A 23330-nucleotide genomic window follows, 5' to 3' on the forward strand; every position below is an offset into this window, starting at 1 on the left:
CTTTAAGCCCATACCCTAACCCTTAAAAAGAGGTTACAGGGTGACTGCAGTCAAATTGCTAACAAAAAAAAAAAATTGAGGTTTGTTCACATTTTATTTTGTTTTTTTTTGTTCGATCGGCGTTGCGATCTGATAGAGTTAGTCAGATAAAGTTGTTAAAGGTGCAAATGTAAAAGATGAAGGGGTGCATAACATAAACTGATCGATATTTATTTTTTGAGGCAAAAAAAATTTAAAAATAAACTTGAACAAAAAATGAAAAAAAAAAATGTCATAAAAAAAATAGTTGATTAATTGATTAATTCGTTTTGTGGTGACCTTTCACAACACCAATGAAACAAAAAATTATCGGTAAAAACACACACAAATTTGTGTGATCTAATAATTATAAAGAAAGAGTTTAAAGAGTACGAAGTTTAAAAGATCTTCAACACGAGATTTTAAATAAACAATGTATATTTTGGAATGAGATGTGATCATAAATCACTTTGGTTTTAAGGATCATCAGATGAGTCAATGCACCAACAATACAGGCAACTTTGAAAAATTAAAAAATAAGTTCAATCTTTTTCTCTGATCTATGTAATCATAAACTATATAATTCTCTTCTTTGTCTAACTAATTTTAAAATTTTGACAATTATTTATGAAAATGATCTATTTAATTTTTTTGTTTTTTTTTTTTGATGTTAATATGTATGATATATATGTGCGACAAATAAATCAAAACAAAGAAAATGTTTTTGTGAATCTACCAATTATTATACTTGGTTATATTGTCAACAGAGTGCACGATAACATTGACAGGATATGCTTTAGCTTAGTTTGTAAGCGTTGGTTTGAAGAAAGAAATAAATATCTTTTGTTCAATACCGATACAATTAACTTGCTTGAGAATCAAAATGTTAGTAGTATATGTCATTTGAAATCATATCAATATATCTATTCAAAGTCATTAGAGTTAATGAACGATGCAACCTTGTATATTGGTAGTAAATACTTTTTTAGTGGTAAATATAACTCTTATCATGATCATTGTATCTATAAAGAAGAAATGTACTGATATAAAAACATCTTTTCATTATCTAAATAACAAAGTATTATCAAAACATAGTTCAATTCAACCAAATGTATCAACTATAATCTTAGATAATATAATAGGAATGAATTTTGATAACGATATTCTTAGACCTATTGATGCCAACCTACTCTACAAGATGATGTCGGATTCCAATGTTACAAAGTTTCATGGTTGTCGAACACTGATGAGGAAACTACCTGATCAGATCAGTGATTTGTCATTCTCCCATACATTTAGAGAAGAACTAACCAAAGAGAGTTTACCTCTGAACATTAAGCATATTACGCTATGCAGATATTACGATAAACCTATAGGATTAGGTGTTTTACCAGAGGGTCTAGAGAGCATTAATTTTGGATATCAATACAACCTACCAATTGAAAGAAGTACACTACCAACATCTCTCAAATCTCTGACAATCAGTTGTGAATCAATCAAATTACTAGAATCACTCCCACCCAACCTCAAAGTTCTCAGAATCTCAGGTGAAGTACCTAGACCTATCGATTCAAATTTTTTACCAATCACTCTTTGCTCATTACAATCCATTCCAGTTTGTTGGGTGCCCTACTTAACGAAACTTCCAAATCTTACTTCGATATCATTCTGTGATAGATCCAAATCGGTTTTTAATGGTGCGCTTCCACCAAACTTAACAGACTTGGAATTTGAATCTAAATTTGTTATATCAGTATCTATGCCATCATCGATCAGACACTTAACTCTGAATGAATGCTACTTTAACTATGACCAGTTGTTCCCAGTGGACATACAGTATCGATTAAAAAGCTTAACAGCACCCCGGTTACCAACACAAAAACCAAACCTACAGATTTTTCATATCGTATATCAAGGACAATCTGGAGTCATTTCACTTGAGGCTATTACACACGGTGTAGAATCTTTAGATTTGTCATCTCAACTTTCTAAATTGGAAGTTGGATCAATACCTGCTTCAGTCAAGCATTTGATATTAAATAATTTTCAAAGCATCACACCTGGTTCTATTCCGAAATCATTAGAGTCATTGGAGCTGCGCAATCTATATTGGTCAAATGTTACAGAAATACCAAATGGCTTGATACCCGATACTCTTAGATCATTGAAATTAGAATACTCAAATGAAATATTATCAAGTATTCCTCGTACTCTGACCAACATTATCTTTAAAGAAACAGAAAAACACTATGAATGTCACATTAGAAAATTGGATCATCATCATTATCTTATGTTTGGTAAACCAATCGATAAAATAGCGAATTTCACATTCCCACATTTCCGTTCAATTGTATTATTGCACGAATCACTTTTTATTGGTGGTACTATTGCCAAGATATTGACAAAAACATTCAACTTTTATTCTAAAAATTATAAATAAAATAAAATAAGTAGTATATTCGATTCATGCTCTTCTTGATTATAAAGTATAACCTACTATTTTTAAATAATATTTACGAGATTTCTTAACATAACGTTATTATCATATTATTTCCCTTTTTAATCCAACCGGATGTCTTTTTTTTAAAATTTTAAAATTATCACTTGAACTTGTTTTTTTTTTTTTTTCGGTCGCATATTATTATCAAAGGTTCATTATGTCTAATATACAACAAAGAAATCAAAACAAAGAAAATGTTTTGGTGAATCTACCAATTATTATACTTGGTTATATTGTCAATAGAGTGCACGATAACATTGACAGGATATGCTTAAGCTTAGTTTGCAAACGTTGGTTTGAAGAAAGAAATAAATATCTTTTGTTCAATACCGATACAATTAACTTGCTTGAGAATCAAAATGTTAGTAATAGATGTCATTTAAAATCATATCAATATATCTATTCAAAGTCATTGGAGTTAAAGAATGATGTAACCTTCTATATTGGTAATAAATACTTTTTTAGCGGTAAATATGACTATTATCATGATCATTGTAAGTAAAAATGTAATGTACTAATACAAATAAGATCTTTTATTAATTTTGTAACTCTTTATCTAAAAACAAAGTATTATCAAAAGAAGATTCAATTCAACGAAATGTATCAACTATAATCTTAGATAATATTGAAAGAATGAATTTGGATTTCGATCTTCTTAAGGATGCTCATATTGATGCCGATCTACTTTATAAGATGATATCGAATTCCAATGTTACAAAGTTGTATGGTTGTCGAACACTGAAGAGTAAACTACCCGATCAGATCAGTGATTTATCATTCTACCACAGATTCAATGAACAGTTGACCAATGAGAGTTTACCTCTGAATATTAAGCATATTGCGATGTGTAGATATTACGATAAACCTATTGGATTAGGTGTTTTACCAGATGGTTTGGAGAGCATTACGTTTGGATATCTATACAACCTACCAATTGAAAAAGATACACTACCAACATCTCTCAAATCTTTAGCCATCAATAGTGAATCAATCAAGTTACTTGATTCACTCCCACCCAACCTCGAAGTTCTCATTCTCTCAGGCGGAGTACCTAAACCTATCGATTCAAACTTTCTACCCATTACCATTCGTTCATTACAATACATCTCAGTTTATTGGCTACCTTACTTAGCCAATCTTCCAAATCTTACTTCGATATTACTCTTTGATATATTGATGCCTGTTGTTGATTGTGAGTTTCCACCAAACTTGACAGACTTGGTTTTTGCATCTAAATATGTAATATCAGTACCGATGCCACCATTGATCAGCCATTTAAGTATTAACAAATGCATCTTTGATTATGACCAATTATTCCCTATAGAGATACAGTATCGATTAACGAAGTTAACAACAGACCGGTTCCCAACACCAAAACCAAGCTTACATATATTTCAGATTGTTTTTCATGGAGTCATCACACCTGGGGTCATTACACCTGGAGTTGAATCTTTAGATTTATCAAAATTTCATAAATTAGACAACTTTCAATTAGAAGTTGGACCGTTACCTGCTTCAGTCAAGCATTTGATATTGGACAATTTTCAAAGCATCATACCTGGATCAATTCCGAAATCATTAGAGTCATTGGAGCTACTTAATCTATACAGACAGGATAAAGAAATACCAATTGGCTTGATACCAGATACTCTTAGATCATTAAAATTAGAATACTCAGAGGAAATAATATCAAGTATTCCTCGTACTCTGACCAACATTATCTTAAAAGAAACAGAAAAACACTATGAATGTCACATTAGAAAATTGGATCATCATTATCTCATGTTTGGTAAACCAATCGAAAAAATAGCCCACTTTTCATTCCCATATTTCAATTCGGTTGTATTGTTTCACGAATCACTTTTTATTAAAAGTATTTTTGATAAAATAATGGGCAAATCATTCAAGTTAAGATTTCAAAAAAAATAAAACAATAAAAATAATCGATTTATGAAAAGTATAACTAACCTATTTGTAATTTTTGGAGAAATTTATAAACATATACAAAAATAAAATAGAGAAGCCATTCTCTTTTTTGTAAAACCACAATAACCTTTTCATTTATATTTTTTTTATAGAAATTAACAAGAGAGAAGAAGTTATTGGAGAAGGAGAAGCTTCTTCATTCTCCTTAATGATTGTAACTATACACAAAAATTTAATATCTAAATATTAATTAATAAATTTTAAAATTTAAACTGTGGGGATCATGATGACTTAATTTAAAATCTCGACCACTTCGTTGTTTTGCATTAATTTAATCATGTTCCCCACATCGATTTCTTTAAATTTCAATCAGTTGAATTCACTTCGTTCATTTCATTTCGATGCAGTTAGTTCAATGCTATCGATCGTGATATAATTTTGTTTTTTTTTAATTTTTGTAGATTCGAATTATTTTATTTTAATAGAAGGTTATAAAAAGAATCTTGTTCTTCATTTGCCATATTGAGGTTTTTTTGGAGAATTTTATTTTTATTTTTCCGCATCTCGTTTTTTTTTAATTTTTATTAATTTTTATGTTTTTCGTAAAAAAACTGTTACCAGGTCATCTTGAATGCCAAAACTTTTCTTTTGACATTTTTGCCTTATGTAAGGTGGGGGTAATGACTGATTTCGAAATCAGCTGTTGCAGACATGTCATGACAAATATAGTATTGAGAAAGACGAAATTTGATTGTGTCATTAAAAAAAAAAACATTAATTTTTTTTTACGATTACTTTTGAAAAACAAAAAAAAAAGAATCTCCTTCACTTTGGTGTGTTTGATTCTTTTATTGAATCACCTACTATAATATGCTTTATACTATTAAACAGATCGAGAAACTTTATTTCTAACCCCCCAGTGTGGGAGTGCATACGGTAAACCATAGTTGATCTTTTTTAAAATTGATGCTCAACACTAGTGGGGTAATATGTAATATCAGTTCAATTAATGGATAAACACATTTTTATAGATTATTTTTTATTTTAGACAGAACTATAAATATAAGTCTTAAAAGACGAACTTAATTCAGAAACAAAATATATCTTTATCTAATCAATTTTTTTTTTAACAAATATTAAATTTTTAATTAAAACAGAAATAATTATTTCATATCTATATTTAAATATATAATTTTTTTTAATATTGTTTTTATGTAAAAACATAAAACAATGTCAGAAATAAATCTTAACGATGGTGTAGCTTCTGTCGAGGAAAGTACCAGACAATTCAATGAGGTTTCCAATGATTTGGAAAACCAATCGAAACAGTTCCAGGAGATCCACACCGAGCCTACTGGAGATATAGAGATGGGTGAAAGAGTTAGAGAGAATGAAGACGACTTCAAACTCCGTAAATATTTTGAAAACTCTCAAAGAATGAAAATGGAGATCGGTGGAAAACCTAAAAAGATGGGTGTCTCCATTAAAAATCTTACTGTTGTAGGTCAAGGTGCTGATCATTCTATCATTGACGACAATTTAACTCCACTCAAATTTCTTTTTAAATGTTTGAATCCATTTACTTTGTAAGTATAATAATTATTAGTATTTATTTATATTATAAAATACTTACAATATAATTATTATAGATTTAGAAAAAGTGAAGTTAAAACATTCAATATCCTGAATGAAGTGAATGGTTTCATTGAGGATAGTAAGATGTTGTTGGTTTTGGGTCGTCCAGGTGCTGGTTGTTCAACATTATTGAGAGTCATCTCTAATCAGACAGATTCTTATATCGATGTTGTTGGTGACATCAAGTATGGTAATATTCCAGCCGACGAATTTGGAAGATACCGTGGTGAAGCCATCTACACACCAGAGGAAGATATCCATTTTCCAACTCTCACAGTCTTTGAGACTCTTGATTTCACATTGAAATTAAAGACACCCCATCAACGTTTGCCAGAGGAAACAAAGGCGAATTTCCGTACTAAAATACTTGATCTATTAGTTGGAATGTATGGATTAGTTCATCAAAAAGATACTGTAAGTTATAAAATATAAAATTTAATAAGTATAAACAAGTTTATAATAATTATTAATATTTACTTTAATATTAAAACTAGGTTGTTGGTGATGAATTTGTTAGAGGATTGTCAGGTGGAGAACGTAAGAGAATGACAATTACCGAAGCAATGGTATCCGGTTCATCTATCACCTGCTGGGATTCTTCAACTCGTGGTTTGGATGCTGCATCCGCACTGGACTATGCCAAGTCATTGAGAATCATGTCAGATACTCTCCACAAGACTACCATTGCCTCTTTCTACCAGGCATCGGATTCAATCTATAATCTTTTTGACAGGGTTATGGTCTTGGATAAAGGTCGTTGTATTTACTTTGGTCCGACTCATCTCGCCAAGCAATATTTCTTGGATCTGGGTTTCGATTGTGAACAAAGAAAATCAGTTGCCGATTTCCTTACTGGAATTTCTAATCCACAGGAACGTTTGGTTCGTCCAGGTTTCGAGGGTCGCGTTCCAGAGACATCCGGTGATCTTGAGGAGGCCTGGAAAAACTCTGAGCTCTTCAGACAACAGATGGAAGCTCAACAACTCTATGAAGCAGCCGTCGAGAGGGAACAGCCATCAGTTGAATTCATCGAGCAAATTCGCAAGGAAAAGAGTAAGACTGCATCCAAGAGATCGCCATACACCTCCAGTTTTATCACTCAATGCATTGCTCTCACCCAGCGTCAAATGCAACTGAGTAACGGTGACAAATTCTCAACCTACACTCTCTTTGTCACTGTGATTGCACAGTCGCTCATTATGGGTGGAATCTTCTACAACTTGGACAATACAACCAATGGTTTGTTCACTCGAGGTGGTGCAATCTTTTGTTCTATCATCTTCAACGTCATTCTCACAAGTGGTAATCTTCACGCTACATTCACCGGAAGGCGTATCCTTCAGAAGCACAAAGCTTACGCTTTGTACCGTCCTTCTGCATTCTTGATTGCCCAGGTAATTGTCGATATTCCAGTTGCATTCATACAGGTCACCATGCATGCTATCATCGTGTACTTTATGTATGGACTTGACGTTGATGCTGGCAAATTCTTTATCTTTTATTTCACATTGATTGGTATCACTCTGGCTGCTTCATCATTATATCGAGCATTCGGAAATTTCACACCCACCATCTTTGCTGGACAAAACTTTATGAATTTCGTTTTCATCTTTGCGAGTATCTATGTCGGTTATTCTATTCCCTATAAAAAAATGCACCCTTGGTAAGCTTCAAACTTTACAAATCCTGGAGTTTTAATAATTTTTTACTAACCATTTAAATTGAATTTCAATATACTCCAGGTTCCAATGGTTCTTCTGGGTTAATCCTCTTGCCTATGCTTTCAAGGCATTGATGACCAACGAGTTCAAAGGAATTCATTTCACATGTGGTGAATCTGCAATTCCATACGGTCCAAACTATAACGATAGCAGTCATCGTATTTGTCCAGTGATTGGTGCGGTCGAAGGTGATATGGCGATTGCAGGTGAGACCTATCTGAGTAATACATTTGCTTTCGATGTTGATCAACGTGCATTGAATGTCGTTGCTGTCTATTTGTTCTGGTTGGCCTATATCGCTGTCAATATCTTTGCGATCGAGTTTTTCGATTGGACTGCAGGTGGATACACTCACAAGGTGTACAAACCAGGCAAAGCACCAAAGTTGAACGATGTCGAAGAGGAACGTCAACAAAACAAGATTGTAGCAGAGGCTACCTCGCACATGAAAGAGAATCTCAAGATTCACGGTGGTATCTTCACATGGCAGAATATCAACTATACCGTTCCCGTTCCCGAAGGACAGAAATTGTTGTTGGACGATGTCATTGGTTGGATTAAACCTGGACAGATGACTGCGCTCATGGGATCTTCCGGTGCCGGTAAGACAACGCTACTCGACGTTCTCGCAAAGCGTAAAACAATTGGAATTGTTCAAGGTGAATGTGAACTCAATGGTAAACCGCTGGAGATTGACTTTGAGAGAATCACTGGATACGTCGAGCAAATGGATGTCCACAATCCAGGTTTGACAGTCCGTGAAGCATTGAGATTCTCGGCAAAGTTGCGTCAAGAACCAGAGGTGTCAATCAAGGAGAAATACGACTATGTCGAACACGTCTTGGAAATGATGGAGATGAAACACTTGGGTGATGCACTCATCGGAAGTTTGGAGTCGGGTGTCGGTATCTCTGTCGAGGAGAGAAAGCGTCTTACCATCGGACTTGAGCTGGTTGCCAAACCACATATCTTGTTCTTGGACGAACCAACCTCGGGTCTTGATGCTCAATCGTCTTACAACATTATCAAATTCATTCGTAAACTCGCCGATGCTGGAATGCCGCTTGTCTGTACCATCCATCAGCCATCACCAGTGTTATTCGAACACTTTGACCGTATTCTCTTGTTGGCCAAAGGTGGAAAGACTGTGTATTTCGGTGATATCGGTGATAACTCTCAAACTCTTATCAACTATTTCGTTAGAAACGGTGGAAGAGAATGCCATCCATCGGAGAATCCCGCCGAGTATATCCTCGATGTGATTGGTGCCGGTGTCCACGGAAAGACCGACACCGACTGGAGCAGCGTCTGGAAGAGTTCGCCAGAGTTCAGCAACGCCAAAGAGGAACTGGCACTACTAAAGACACCAGTGGAACTATCAAAGTACATCGATGTCAATGCCAATGCCAACGGTGTTCCCAGAGAGTTTGCAACCAACTTCCTCACCCAACTAATTGAAGTGTACAAACGTTTCAATCTCATATGGTGGCGTGATCCACAATACACCGTTGGTTCTTTCGTGCAATCGATTGTCTCCGGTCTGATCGTAGGTTTCACCTTTTACAACCTCAAAGATTCATCGACAGATATGAACCAGCGTATGTTCTTCCTCTGGGAAAGTATGGTTTTAGGTATCCTTTTGATCTATTTGGTATTACCGCAATTCTTTATCCAAAAGAATTATTTCCGTCGTGACTACGCCAGTAAGTATTATTCATGGCCGAGTTTCTCGATTGCGATCGTCGCAGTTGAGATGCCGTATGTTATCATCTCCACCACTCTCTTCTTTATCACCACCTACTGGACTGCCGGTCTTCAATCCGATGCGATCTCTGGATTCTACTATTGGTTGTTGAACGTCATGTTCAGTTTGTACTTGGTTGCATTCAGTCAGGCTTTAGGTGCCGCTTGTTTTGATATTGCTATATCAATTGCTGCGTAAGTATATAATATCATTTTGAAATTAATTTGAAGAACTAATTAACTAACTTACTATTTGTTTTTCATTTCCTCAGTTTACCATTCTTGCTATTCTATATTTTCTTATTGTGTGGTGCCAACGTTCCATATTCACAGCTGCCATCATTCTTCAAGTTCCAATACCACTTGAATCCAGCGAAATATTTAATGGAAGGAATTGTATCGGTTATTCTTGAACCGGTAAAAGTCAATTGCAAACCATCGGATCTAATTGAATTTAGCGCACCACAAGGTAGTTCATGTGAAGGATACACCCAAGAATTCTTATCCTACGCTCCAGGATACGTAGTATCATTGAATGGTACAACAGACAAATGTGGATATTGCATATACAAAGATGGTGCCGACTACTTTGAATCGTTGGATTGGAAGTACGAGAATCGTTGGAGAAACTTTGGTATATTGGTGGCCTACTGGGCATCCTCTGTCATCGGTGTTCTTGCATTCGTCTACCTCACCAAGAAAGGAAGAAGATAAATATTCTTAAACAATTCGAACAAACAAAACAATCTATCCTATTTTATTCTATCATTTTACAAATAGTAATATTATTTGAATAAAATCAACCATTTTACTTTTTTAAAAAAAAAAAAATGATCACAAACTTTTTTTATGTAATATAATCTTTTTAAGCAATTGATGGAACAGAAATAAAACCAAAATATTTTATTTTATTTTTTAATATTTAATTTATTTAAAATTTACAGAAATAAATAAAGAATCGTACAAATTATAAATAAAATATTAACAGTTTTTTACCAAACTGACCAAAATGGTCTGGTAAATTCTGTCAATTGATTGGAACTTTGATTGGAATTAACATTATTAATAGTAAGGGAACTATATCCATTTTGGACAGTAATATTCTTTTGAGTAGTATTGAAATTAATAAGTTTTAAATTATCTATAAAAAACAATTAATAAAGATATTTTAAGAGGATAAATTTATTCTAAATTTTTGAACTTACTTATCAACATTTTTTTACAGTAAAAGGTTTTTTTAAAAAGATAATGGTTTATTATATTTATTTATATATTTATTTAATTATTTATTGTAATTATTTTTATTAGTATTATATATATTTATATTTTCTTTTTTATATTTTAAAATAGTTTTTATTTTAATATTATTTTGAATGATTGTATTAATGATTGAATGAATGAATGTTTAGAGTTAATTTTAGTTGTTTAAATAGTTTTTTGATGACAGTGAACTTTGATTAATCAAAGCAACACTAAATCCAAAAGCTGATGATGATATACGATGGTAATCGATTCATTTTAAAGAATAGAATAGCTATTTTGGAAGTGATTGGTGAATATTCTAAGTGATTAAAGTTGAATTAGATCGTGAATAAAACAAGATTCTTAAATTTTTATAAAACTTATAATAACATCAACAAAATTATGTAAAATATCAGATAGTTGTAACTATTCATTTCCAATTTTAGCATGACATCATATCATTCAGATTAAGAGTGACATCACACCTATCCAGAGTCATCAAAAAGTAAAGAAACAGTTAAATAAAGTCAGCTGAGAGTATCACTGGTTGATCACCAATCCACATGCTGCATTCCTTCTTTGGAAATTAGATATTAAAAACAAGTAAAGACAGTATGAAAAATCATCGTTCTACCAATTAGTGTTAGACCACACAACAAATAACCACACACATTCATTTTTTTTAAAATGATCAATCAAATCAAATAACTAACACTACTGGTGTGTGTGATATTGATATATATAGAATAAAGATATAATCGATTAAAAAGATTTATTTACTTCTTGATTTCTTTGTGTTTGTTTGCTTGGAAGGTGTTGTTGACGATTTGTTATTACTATTATTATTCTTAGTAGAAGTGACTGTTTGTTTTTGTTGTTGTTGTTGTTGTTTTTGTTGTGGTTGAGTTTGTTTATTATTATTCTTTGAATTGTTATTATTGTTGTTGTTATTATTATTATTATTTAATTTCTTATTATTATTATTTTGTTGAACTGGTGCTGGTTGTTTCTTTACTACTACTTTTTCCTCTTCTTCCGATTCCGATTCTTCTTCTGATTCTTCTGATTCTTCTTCAATATCATCATCTTCCTCTTCACTATCTTCTGGTTCATCTTTTATTTCTACTTTATCTTTATGGTCGTCGTCGTCATCGTCTGACTCTGATTCATCTTCACTTTCATCGTCTGATGATTGTTGTTCTTTTTTAATATTATCGATTGGTTCATCTTTGACTTGTGGTTGATCTTCTTCCTCTTCCAAGTTGGAGATGACAAGTGAGAGATCGAGTGAAAACTTGTTTCTACCGATGACCTGTGCGGCTACGACCTGACCGATCTTAAAGTGATCTTCGATCATGGTGACCGGCAAGTTGGAGAGATGCTTCTTCTGGACGATACCGAAACACTTGTCAAAGAAAGTGACAAAGATATGGCTGTTGTCCTTGATATTCGAAATGTAACCGTGTGAGATGTCACCGACGTTGACATTGGCCGAGTTGGTGAATATCGGGAGTGTCGAGTTGATCAACGAGTTCTTCATGGTCAACATCAGACGCTTGTATTGTGGCACACACGACAACACACGACAACGAACGGCCTGGCCAACCTTGAACTTCTTCGATGGATCGCTCAAGATCGTATCGGCAATATTATGCTTTGGAACGACACCGTAAATCGATGGACTAACTTCAACCTCAATTGAATCCGGTCTAATAATTTTAATTACAGCCTAACAACAACAAAAGATAATAACATTAGTTAACCGGTTTCCACATTTGAATTTCAATCCTATTAACTTACATTTATAATCATTCCTGGGAATAGATTGTAGTAATTATATACTTCTTTAGATAGATCGGATTTGCTGAGTGTAAGTGTTACCATTGCATCGACATGATCGACGTGAATGATTCTACAATCTTTATCGAATTTACCATTGGGATGATATATTGATTTCAAATTATCAACTTTTACATCTGGTATTTTTTTATGCTAAATGTTGTTGTTGTTAAATATCTTTGTTAATATATATATATAATCTATTTTCTTTTCTTATCTTTCTTTACATACATGTATATATCCTTTAAGTGGTTGTGAGTTTTGTGATGAATTGATTGAAACGTACATCTCCAATGGATCTACTCTGGTGATTTGAATCTCTGAAGATTTGAAAATGGCACCTGGTTTGATCTGACCGAATGGATAAGGTCTAAGACCGAGTACATGTGAAAGTGCAGACAAACCAATCTTCTTATCGATTTGATCTACATATAATATTCTTGCTTTCAACTGTAGATATATTGTAGAAAAATGAGTATATGATTAGAATCCGATCGGATGAATATATATATTGTTATTGCTTTTAATAACTTACGTTCATTGATACACTGTATTCAGACAATGGTTTCTCTAGATGAGTGAAAAAGATGTCACCTGCGAAATAATCTAGAAAAGTAACAGAGATACCGTTTCTGTAGATCTTGGCAATCTTGGTGTCCACCATCATACCGGCTTTGATAGAGTCCATGGTGACGACGGCGCTGTCAGTGACTGTCGAACGATTGATGAGTGGATGTGATGCGTTCAACTTGAAAGTATTGGTGGCGCTGTCGATCTCGGTGATCACTGCCTCCAGCGGTTGACCCTGAGCGAGACGGCACTCGTTCTCATTCCACTGGGTGCCGGCACCTTGAACCGGCCAGAAATAACGTGTATTCGAATGCTCGATGAATCCCTTGGCTTCGACGTCCTTACCGAACGAAACAATATAACCACGATCCTCAACACTCTTCACCTCACCAAAGATTGTCATACCCTCTTTGAATGTCGATGTAGTTGATCCAACATTAACAACATCAGTTCTAAAATATAAAAGTAGTAGTAGATATTGATATTAATATTAATAACATTGTTTTTTCTTATACATGAATACATTGAATATATAATATTATGATCATAATTTACCTAAGTGTACAATGTAAACCAAAACTCTTGGCGTTATCGGTTAGACCGACGATTGCAACTTTCATGATTTGACCAATCATGAACATTCCTTTGATACGATTCATAATGGTGTCGAGCTTAACAAAGTTACTTGGTATATCTTTACTTCTCATGACGGACTCTTGATACTTTGTGAATTCATCTGAAATCTCATTGAATTTCACATAACCTTTGGCACCAAAAGGAAGTGAGAATGTCAAATCCATATTGGAAATACTTTCAAGACATCCCATTACAACTAAACCAGTATAGAAATTCTTCATAGAGAATTAATAATTTATATAAAATACTACTAATAATATAATAATATTTAGTTGTTACATACTTTAAATAAAAGACGATTGGCATCCTTTGAGAAATTGGCTCTTAAGAATGGAAGTAGTTTCTGGGCATCCTGTTCCTGTTTCTTTGAGAGATAATCTGATGGCATCTTCTTTCCTTTCTTGGTCTTGATGTCGGCCTCCTCGTCAGAGTCTTGCTGTGCGTTTGGATCGTACAATTTCGATTTCTTTTGTTTCAACAATTTATAGTCGTCTGTGAAAAGATCTTTGTCGTCGGTCTTGAGTGTTGGTATACCAGCAGCAGCGGCAGCAGAAGCAGCATCATCCGATTTCTTACTCTTTTGTTTCTTATTTCCTCTCTTTCCACCTTTTCCACCACCACCATTCTTTTGATTATTACTATCTCTTGAAGATCTTCCTGTACTACTATTATCATCTAAATTTCTTTTTCTCTTATGATCGAAATTCGATGACGATGACGAATCATCGGTCTGTGGACGACCTCTTACAAAATCAACTTGTTCCGAAGACATTATGTTATTATTTCTCTTTATAAACTATTTACTAAATAGGTGATTCTAATGTTTGTTTGTTTGTTGTTGTTGTTGTTGTTGGGTTGGTTTGTTGTTGTTGTTGATTTTGATTATTTATTTTTTGATCGATGTATTTGATAAATTACATTCAATTTCGAATCATATGATTGATTACTGTTTTTGAAATTGAAGTTTAAAAAAAAATAATATATAAATATTTTTTAATCTTTCAAATAATCTAAAATAAAAAAATAATTAAAAATTATTTGTAATGCAAAATGTATTGCTTCGTTAATTTTTTTTAAAAATTAAAAAAAAATAAAAAATTAATATTTTTGTTTTTTTGTTTTTTTAAAACGAACGATTAACATCTACCACTAAAAACGAAATCCAATCAGTGAACCCCTTTTTTCAAAGTAACGTTTTTTCGCGCGCTCAGTATGATATGAATATAAATAAATGAACACTGCTAATTGTAATGATGATGATTATATTATTTATATGAATGTTTACATTTTTTAATTTATTTATTAAAATATTATATTATATTTATAGTTGTGAAATATCTTTTCTTTTTTGATCACTATCACCACTATCAAATATCTTTGAAATTCCAATATCCATTGCACCTGATAAGAAACCAATACCACTACCTAAAATACTACCTAATAAAATACTGTTTGGTCCTGCTCTATGTCCTATAATTAAGAGTTTTGTTAGATTATTGTTGTTGTTTGTTTGTTTATGATTAATGATTATATTATAATAATATTGATTACATACTTATATGATAACCAGCTAAAATACCAACTGTACATCCAGCTATAGTACGATTGATCAAAGGTTTATCTCCAATGACATTGTTCTTTAAAAGCAAATCTGTTCCCAAAAATAAACCTGTATATAATGACAATCTATAGGAATAGATAAGTGATGTTCTAAATACGCTCTGACCTAATATCTTTCTACCATTCATTTGGAACTAAAACATACATAGTGTTAGAAACTGATTGATTAGACAGTAAAGTAGTTATTAATAGCGTATATATATATATATATACCTCTGATGCTGACAAAGGATTATGTGATGCACGTTTCAATTGATCTTTGATTGCTTGTAGACCGTCGGAGTAACCGATGATACCACCCATTGCAAGACCAGAGAATCCCATGAGAATCGTATTGATTCGCCAAACGTCGAAATCTGGATGACTGACGGTCTTGTCGATCAGTGGGTACGATTGATACCAATGGTTGGTCGGTGCATCCGGTAGTCTCTCTTTCTTCTGAATCAATCTATTGATATCATCTATCTCTTTCTCTAATGCTTTCTTTCTATTTGCAAGTAGCATACTCTCATCTATTGCTACTTCATTTGATTTCTGATCATTATTATTATTATTATTATTATTATGATTATTTTCTATATTATTTGACATTGTTATGTTTTATTTCTATTTAGTTTTGTTTTCGATTTGAAAAAAAAAAAAAAAAATAAAAATCTGATTCAAGACTGTGATCACACCCAAAAAAGGTCACAGTGTAAATTATGATCAAATAATTAGTTGTTTTTTAAATTTATTTTCAAGTTTATCTTTATTTATTTAATTTATTATATTTTTTATCTTATTATGTTTTATTATTTTCTACATCGATTGCAGCTGATACTATTGCACCAATTTCTGAACTTCCAACACTCATGTCATCGTCTTTCTCTTCGTCAATGGTTTCAAAGTCATCAATGAAATCTCTCTCTTCATCTTCAGCACTCTTAAGAGGTGTTACATTCTCTTTAGAAGTATTATGATGACGATGATGATCTGTATCTTTTTCATTTTCTTTCTCTTTTTCTTTTGCTTCTTTTCCTTCTTCTTCTTCTTCTTTTTCCTTTTCCTTTTCATTATCTTTATCTTTGTCTTCAATGTCTAAAAAGTTGATATTGATCTCTTTGATGGTACGTGTAAGTGATTCTTTAACCAACTCTCCTACGGCACTTGGTGTTCCGTCCCACTCTGCTATGACCGATGGGAATGCACAATCCTTCTTATACCAACCCCAAGCACTCCAATGTATTTCCTTCATATCAGCATAATCCAAAAACTCTTTTGTATAATTTGTATCACATGTAAATTCACCAAATTCTGTTGCTATAACTATGTATAATTAAATAATAATAGTAATATTAATATTTAGAATAAGTAGAGATATATTTAATTATTTACTTGGATATTTGTCACTTAGATCACCAAATGTTTGATCCCAATACTTTTTAACACGTGTTGGATCTTTATAGGGATGTGTACCAAACATTATATTGTAACCTGGAAATACTAAATCTTTTGCACCATATAAATCAAATCCCCTTTTGAATGAAATAAACAATTAAAAAGAATATAGTTAGTTTCCAAGTTTTTATATAATACATTTTATATTATTATTATTATTATATTTACCATCTTATTCCATTTATGATAACAATGTTTTCAGCGGACTGATTTCTAACGGCATCATAGAGTTGTTGCATTCCAATGTATTTCTTACCGTTGTAAACACCACCCTCTTTCCATACTCGCCAAGGAAGTAGCAGCGGTTCATTATACAATTCAAAGAGGACACCAGTGTCATTCTTGTAAATAGGTGCTACTTGTTTCCAAAATTCAATCGAATTTTCATCTGCCATTCTTTTTTGACCTGCCTGCTCCGTATTGATATCTCCATCGTCTGACCAATGTAAATCTAAGATACAATACATTCCAAGTGATCTTATCATCTTTACTTGTTTGGCAACTGTCTCTTTATATTCTTTATTATAAAGTTTTGCTTTTTCCAACCAGAAATCCTATAGAGTGTAAAAAAATATAATTTTAATTTATTTAAAAATAAGAATACTATTTAATTAGAAATTACTTGATTTAACGATAGTCTGACAACATTAGCACCCCATCCTTTCATTAATTTATAGTCATTCAATGATAGATTTTCACCGAATGCATACCACTCTAAAGATGGTCTTGATATTCCTCTTAATAGAATTATCTTGTCTTTATCTATTAGAAATGGTCCTTTAACATACAGACTTTCAATATCATTGATATTAAAAATCAATATCAATGTTAAAAATAATATTATTTTAATCATTTATATTTTACTTTAAATAAATGATTAATAATAATTTCAAAAAATAATTAAAAATAAGTGTGTAAATGAACATAAATAATACACTTAAAAATCAATCAAATTCAATATTTGTAATAACACATTGAAATAAATAACCTGTGTGATAAATTATTTTTTGATTTAACAAAGTCAAAATGAATTCATGATTAATTATGTGTTAAAATGTAATAGTACATTATGAATTAACTTATAATTCAAAAATAAATAAATCTAATATTTTATATTTTTTTCAATGAGAACAAACAAAGTACATCACAAACCATAATTAAATGAAATTTTTAAAATAGCCAGCAATATAATTTTCGATTTCAACAAAGATCAACAAGATCTCATTGCAGCAATCAAATCAATTCTCAATTTAACTGAAAAACCCCTTGAGATCTGTCCTTATTCTTTATTTAATTTTTTTGGGTAATTTTTTTGCCCAAAAAATTTTTTGCCCAAAAAAAAAAATGGTGAAGTATCCAAAATTTTGGACACAGATCCGTGAAATTGAGATGAAAAGCTTTCTTTCCTTGTTTTTTTCACAGAAATAGAGTCAGGTTAATAACTCCAAGATATTATTATTAATTTTAACATTGGGCACCAATGAGGTCACTGGTTTACTGATTGATTGATCTAATACTTTTTAATTCAATTAATATAAATTTATTTTTATTTGATTACCCTCGCATATCATATAAATAAATATGTCTGGTTATGACAACAACAATAACAACAACAATTTTGAAACTAAAAAAAATGATGATGAAAATCAAACTTTATCTTTTGATATAAAACAAACTTCTTTGTACAATTCTGCCAACCCATATCTAAATAGTTATATTAAAAGTTATAATTCATATCAAACCTTAAATTCTTCACCACAAATAAACCAACAACAACAATCAAATAATAATAATAATAATAATAGTGATAATAATGCATATGATAATGATAGCAATAAAAATGATAATACTACACATAGTTATGGTACAATTGAAGGTAGTGATTCTGCCTATTCAATAATGCCAACTGTATCAATAACAACATCAACATCAACATCAACAACACCATCTACAAAAACAAATAATAATTCATATTCAAATGATAGTGATAATAGTAATATGAGTGTTGGTTATGATAATAATAGTTTAGTTGATAGTAGTAGTAGTAGTAGTTTTAATGGTAATAGTAGTAATAGTAGTATTTGTAATACACCCAGATCACCAAGACCTTCCTCTGCTACACCCGATCTAGATGCCATAGAGCGAGAGAGTAGAGAGAGGAAACTACTTCAATCTAGAGAGGAGCGTGATAGAGACAAAGGCAGAGATTGGAACCAAGAGTTTCAGTCACTCTTAAAGGAACCTTACTGTCTAGACAAGTTTGAAAAGTTAACTTTTGTTGCAATGGATTTTGTAAAGGCTGCTGGTAATAAATAACATATTTTGATACACTAACTATCTAACTAACTAACTAACTAATAACTTTTAACTAAATAAAGAAACATATGGTAAATTAATTATAAAGGAAATGTTTATGCCAATAGCTCTTAGAACAATAAAGCCAACAAAGATCGGTGGAATTGCAGGTGGTGATAAGTATATCTGTCAGAATATCCTATTCAAGTTTGCATACGATCAGAAGATCAATGATCAATGGTTGTACGGTGGTAATTTCCCATCGGAGTATGGTGCATCTAAGGCTGCTGGAAATGAACTTAGAGGGTATTCTTCTCATCAACCAATATATTATAGAACACGACATTTAACTGACCAACTTAACTTAACTTTTAATTAACATTCTATAGATTATCTTATTTCTTTCAAAATTTAATGGATTATGATCTAGTGAATAAGATAAGTGTACCTTTAATGTGTATTATAGATTATTATGGTTATAGATTGTAAGTTCAACATTCAATATAAATAGTGTGTATCTTCACTATTTATAATAATAATAATAATTAATAGCAACAACAATAATAATAATTAATCATCTAATTAATTTATAATACCTACAGAGTTGCTATATCATTGTTACCAATTAATAAAGAAACTTTGATCTATGGTAGTTGTGATGGTGGTCATAATGTACATAGTGACATCCAAGAAGTGAATGATATCATGGAGAAAGTTGCAAAAGGAATGAATTTAAGAGGTAAGAGATATTTTGTTGTTGTTGTTGTTTTATTAAAAGATTAAAAATATAATAATAATAATACTAATACTAATGATATAAAACAGGACATTTATCAGGTTTAAATCCAAAGTTTCTTTATGGTCCTGGTGATTTCGAAATACATAGATCAATAAGTTCACAATCAGATCTCTATTACTCATTAGATTTTGCAAGATTATTGCCACCACAAGCATATTTCGATGAATACAAGTAAGTTAAAATATGAAACAAAACTATTATATACATACTTATATTATTATTATTATTATTATTATTTTTAGTAATAGTATTTCACATAGAGAGATATTCTATAAGTTGTTGAGGCCGGAATTGATTAGAACTTATGATACACCACTTTCTTCTGATGCTTTTAGTGGTTGGAGTGCAGCCGATCCAAACTACAAGTCATATAATCAAGATGTTACCGATGCCACCAATCATCTCTATGATGTCATTATCAGAGAAGCTGCAACCGAGTTGGAGTCGAGAAAAGATAGTGATTTGAAAAAGTTGGACTTGGCAGTGGAGGTTCACAAGTTTGGTATCAATCTCAGACACCTCGGTAGACTTCGTAGTCAGGTGGATTCACACAATACCAACCTGCGAAAAGCAATACTCAATGAGATGGTCGAACGTATCCTAAAGAATAAGATTAAAGACGACCTTCGGCTGAATCTCAGTGGTCATTTCATTGGCTCCGAAGAGAAGTGTATTGAAACCATTGTTAACTTTTTGAATAGGTTGTTCAATGTCGATCGATTCTTGCCTTCACAAAAACCATTCTGGACGGTAACAATCAAGTCGTTGATCGTCGAGAAATACGGTGCCGACTGCTGCGGACTCACAGAAGCGGAACTCGATAACAAGTATGACTTGATCAAATCCATCGATCTCTCCACGGTAATATCGTTGTTCCAATCGAAAACCGGCATTAAACTGTCGTCTCGTGTCAGAAATATTCTGGCTGACAACAAACTACCGAGAGTTCTTTACACCGATGTCAAATCAGTGTTGCCGCTTGTCAAACACTCCAATATGATTGCGCGATCCGAGGGTATTTCATTGTATATGAAAGCACTAGAGATGATCTACTCCAACAATGTTTGCTATGGAAAGGCGTCACGTCCGCCAAACTACAGCTATTTCAATAGGGAATACTATGAGGAGCTCAGTTTGCTTGCGCAGTGTAAGAGCAAGTTGGAGCTGGCATCACGTTCATCCACTACCGATGCCATTCTTTATCAGCTGTTGGGTCTGGTCGATATCGAAGTCTACAAGATGAGCGAACAATACGCAGAGTCACCACACTTGCAATCGGCAGAGAAGAACTTCCTTACCTCTTTGTCGTATCATTACGCACCGGGCACGTTGGTATCGCTTGGCACTGTCTATGGACTGATGTGCAAGATGGACAATGCCAACAAGCAGTATCTCGCACTCTCACGTTTCAATCCAGCCGATTTCATTGACACCCTGTTTGAAAGTGGATCGCTATACACTCCCTACTTTTCATACCAAAATTACTTTTATACAAACTATATCCCCACGTCGCTACACCAACTTCTCGTATTGAGAAGCTACCTTGAGAAGATGGATGTTGACAATCCAATGCGTAAGCAGTATCTTCATAGAACTTTGAAACAGGTTTCAATGTTGTTGCTCCGTTCGCTTCAGGTATCAGATTGCTACAGACAACAGTATGTTTTGAATGCAATTAGATTGTACTTGAATCTTCCACCAAAGAAATTAATGACAGAGATGGACGTTGCAGAGGATGGTGGTACGCTGTTAGAGCAAATCATCATAGACGAACCAAACATACTCGATGATATCATGGCGGCATCAGCAACCAGTCAGTATGGTAGTGTTCCATTCTTGGTTCTGATAAAGTATATCCCTTACTCGAAATCACTTTGTCACCTAGTTGAACGGCTACTTAATGAATCGCCACTCTCCAATTTCCACTTACAAGAGGAACACGAAATGACCAGTACACCTATCTCCACAAGCATACTATGCGGTCTTAATGTTCAATTCGATTCGCTAAAGATTCAAAAGAAAAACAGTGAGAACATTCCAATCTCTGTATTATCGAAACAAGCCAATCTGAGAAAACTCAGACTTGAAGGACTCTATTTCGCAAATGCAGACTGTCTTCTTGCAATACTATCGTTACTTCAGCCGACATTGGAGAACCTACACATCAACTGCTTCAACAATTGTCCAGGTGATTTGCAAACACTGCCAATCATCTCACTTCCAAACCTAAAGACTGTTCATATCCAAGAGTTTACATTCAATAATTCATCAAAGATACTAAACATGCTCGTTTTATCTTTTGTTTCGTCGGTGGAGAGTCTCTCACTTGAAAATCTACCGGATTTCAACTACGATCTCTTGATACAGATGACCAAACTAAAGTCACTTAAATTCCGGTACATGAAGAGGATCTCACCTGAAATTCTACCGGCAACACTCGAAGAGTTCAATGGTTTGTACTATATCGATGACTTGGCCAAGCTGATGACCCGTTGCCCAAAGATCAAGAGTATTATTTGTAGATCATCTGATTTCGACTATCCAATATTCAAACAACTAAAGGTGCTTGCTGGTCATCCACTGGAGCATCTCGTGATCGATATCTCACAGAAACTGCTGACTGAACACGATATGCATTTGGGTATAGATGTTCTGGCCAGCTCCCTCAAACATGCCGATTTCTACATCAATGCATACGGTTCGTTTGTGCATATGACAGAGTTTCTAACGGCATTCAAAAATCTCACGGTTCTCCATCTCGATTTCCGAGAGTTTAATGATACACACCTCGCTCATGTCATCGCTAACCTAACACAAGTAACCGACTTTTTTTGTAATTCCAATGAATTGCATCTATCAAATTCAGATCTGAAACAATGGAGTTCCGTCAAAATATTGCAACTAAAGAGTATTGCCAGTCCTAAAACCAACTTCCTCAATCTTGGTCTTGTATTCCCCAACATTATACATCTATCTTTATCTGATCCCATCAATTTCCAAGATACAGACCTCATGAATATAGTAGAGAACATAAACCCATTACTGGAATCACTCAAGCTTGGAATCTGTTCCTTCCTGACAGATGGTCCAATCATCGAACTAAGCAAACATTTACTATCGCTTACACATATCGATTTTCTTTTGAATGTTGGGGATGCCTGTATCATCAAACTTGCAGAATCATTACCTAAACTTAAATCAATCCACACAAGACCATTTAAATCGGAGAAAGCTGATCAATTCTTTAACTCAAGATACTCTCATATTACACTTAGACGTAATCTTACTTATTAAGTTTTATATATTTATAAAAATCAAAAAAATAAAAAGCAAAGTACTAATATTATGA

At 32.9% G+C, this 23330-nt stretch overlaps 7 protein-coding genes across 7 annotated transcripts; 4 read left to right on the top strand and 3 right to left on the bottom strand.

Moving 5' to 3' along the window:
• Nucleotides 1–914: 914 nt before the first annotated feature.
• Nucleotides 915–2458, top strand: PPL_06320 (uncharacterized protein; the record flags this gene model as incomplete). Its single annotated transcript, XM_020577180.1, has 2 exons — nt 915–980; nt 1049–2458. 2 exons carry the CDS (start codon nt 915–917, stop codon nt 2456–2458), a joined length of 1476 nt encoding a protein of 491 aa, XP_020432854.1.
• A 217-nt stretch (nt 2459–2675) lies between these two features.
• On the top strand, nt 2676–5504 carry PPL_06321 (uncharacterized protein; the record flags this gene model as incomplete). Its single annotated transcript, XM_020577181.1, has 5 exons — nt 2676–3012; nt 3087–3797; nt 3999–4307; nt 4597–4658; nt 5493–5504. 5 exons carry the CDS (start codon nt 2676–2678, stop codon nt 5502–5504), a joined length of 1431 nt encoding a protein of 476 aa, XP_020432855.1.
• A 170-nt stretch (nt 5505–5674) lies between these two features.
• Nucleotides 5675–10257, top strand: abcG11 (ABC transporter G family protein; the record flags this gene model as incomplete). Its single annotated transcript, XM_020577182.1, has 5 exons — nt 5675–6030; nt 6094–6493; nt 6574–7742; nt 7822–9738; nt 9816–10257. 5 exons carry the CDS (start codon nt 5675–5677, stop codon nt 10255–10257), a joined length of 4284 nt encoding a protein of 1427 aa, XP_020432856.1.
• Nucleotides 10258–10535: 278 nt separating this feature from the next.
• On the bottom strand, nt 10536–14602 carry PPL_06323 (uncharacterized protein; the record flags this gene model as incomplete). Its single annotated transcript, XM_020577183.1, has 7 exons — nt 10536–10684; nt 11566–12514; nt 12586–12777; nt 12856–13074; nt 13160–13646; nt 13750–14045; nt 14114–14602. The coding sequence occupies 7 exons, from the start codon at nt 14600–14602 to the stop codon at nt 10536–10538; spliced, it is 2781 nt and encodes a 926-aa protein (XP_020432857.1).
• Nucleotides 14603–15151: 549 nt separating this feature from the next.
• On the bottom strand, nt 15152–16041 carry PPL_06324 (uncharacterized protein; the record flags this gene model as incomplete). The annotated part of the gene is made up of 3 exons (XM_020577184.1): nt 15152–15300; nt 15386–15584; nt 15664–16041. 3 exons carry the CDS (start codon nt 16039–16041, stop codon nt 15152–15154), a joined length of 726 nt encoding a protein of 241 aa, XP_020432858.1.
• Nucleotides 16042–16231: 190 nt separating this feature from the next.
• On the bottom strand, nt 16232–17740 carry PPL_06325 (glycoside hydrolase family 5 protein; the record flags this gene model as incomplete). The annotated part of the gene is made up of 4 exons (XM_020577185.1): nt 16232–16755; nt 16825–16964; nt 17056–17441; nt 17510–17740. The coding sequence occupies 4 exons, from the start codon at nt 17738–17740 to the stop codon at nt 16232–16234; spliced, it is 1281 nt and encodes a 426-aa protein (XP_020432859.1).
• A 728-nt stretch (nt 17741–18468) lies between these two features.
• PPL_06326 (uncharacterized protein) lies at nt 18469–23275 on the top strand (the record flags this gene model as incomplete). The annotated part of the gene is made up of 6 exons (XM_020577186.1): nt 18469–19192; nt 19266–19488; nt 19572–19667; nt 19785–19921; nt 20008–20152; nt 20224–23275. 6 exons carry the CDS (start codon nt 18469–18471, stop codon nt 23273–23275), a joined length of 4377 nt encoding a protein of 1458 aa, XP_020432860.1.
• Nucleotides 23276–23330: the final 55 nt, after the last annotated feature.

The sequence above is a fragment of the Heterostelium album genome, assembly GCF_000004825.1.
Source record: "Heterostelium album PN500 unplaced genomic scaffold PPL_contig15, whole genome shotgun sequence".
Classification (NCBI taxonomy): domain Eukaryota; phylum Evosea; class Eumycetozoa; order Acytosteliales; family Acytosteliaceae; genus Heterostelium; species Heterostelium album.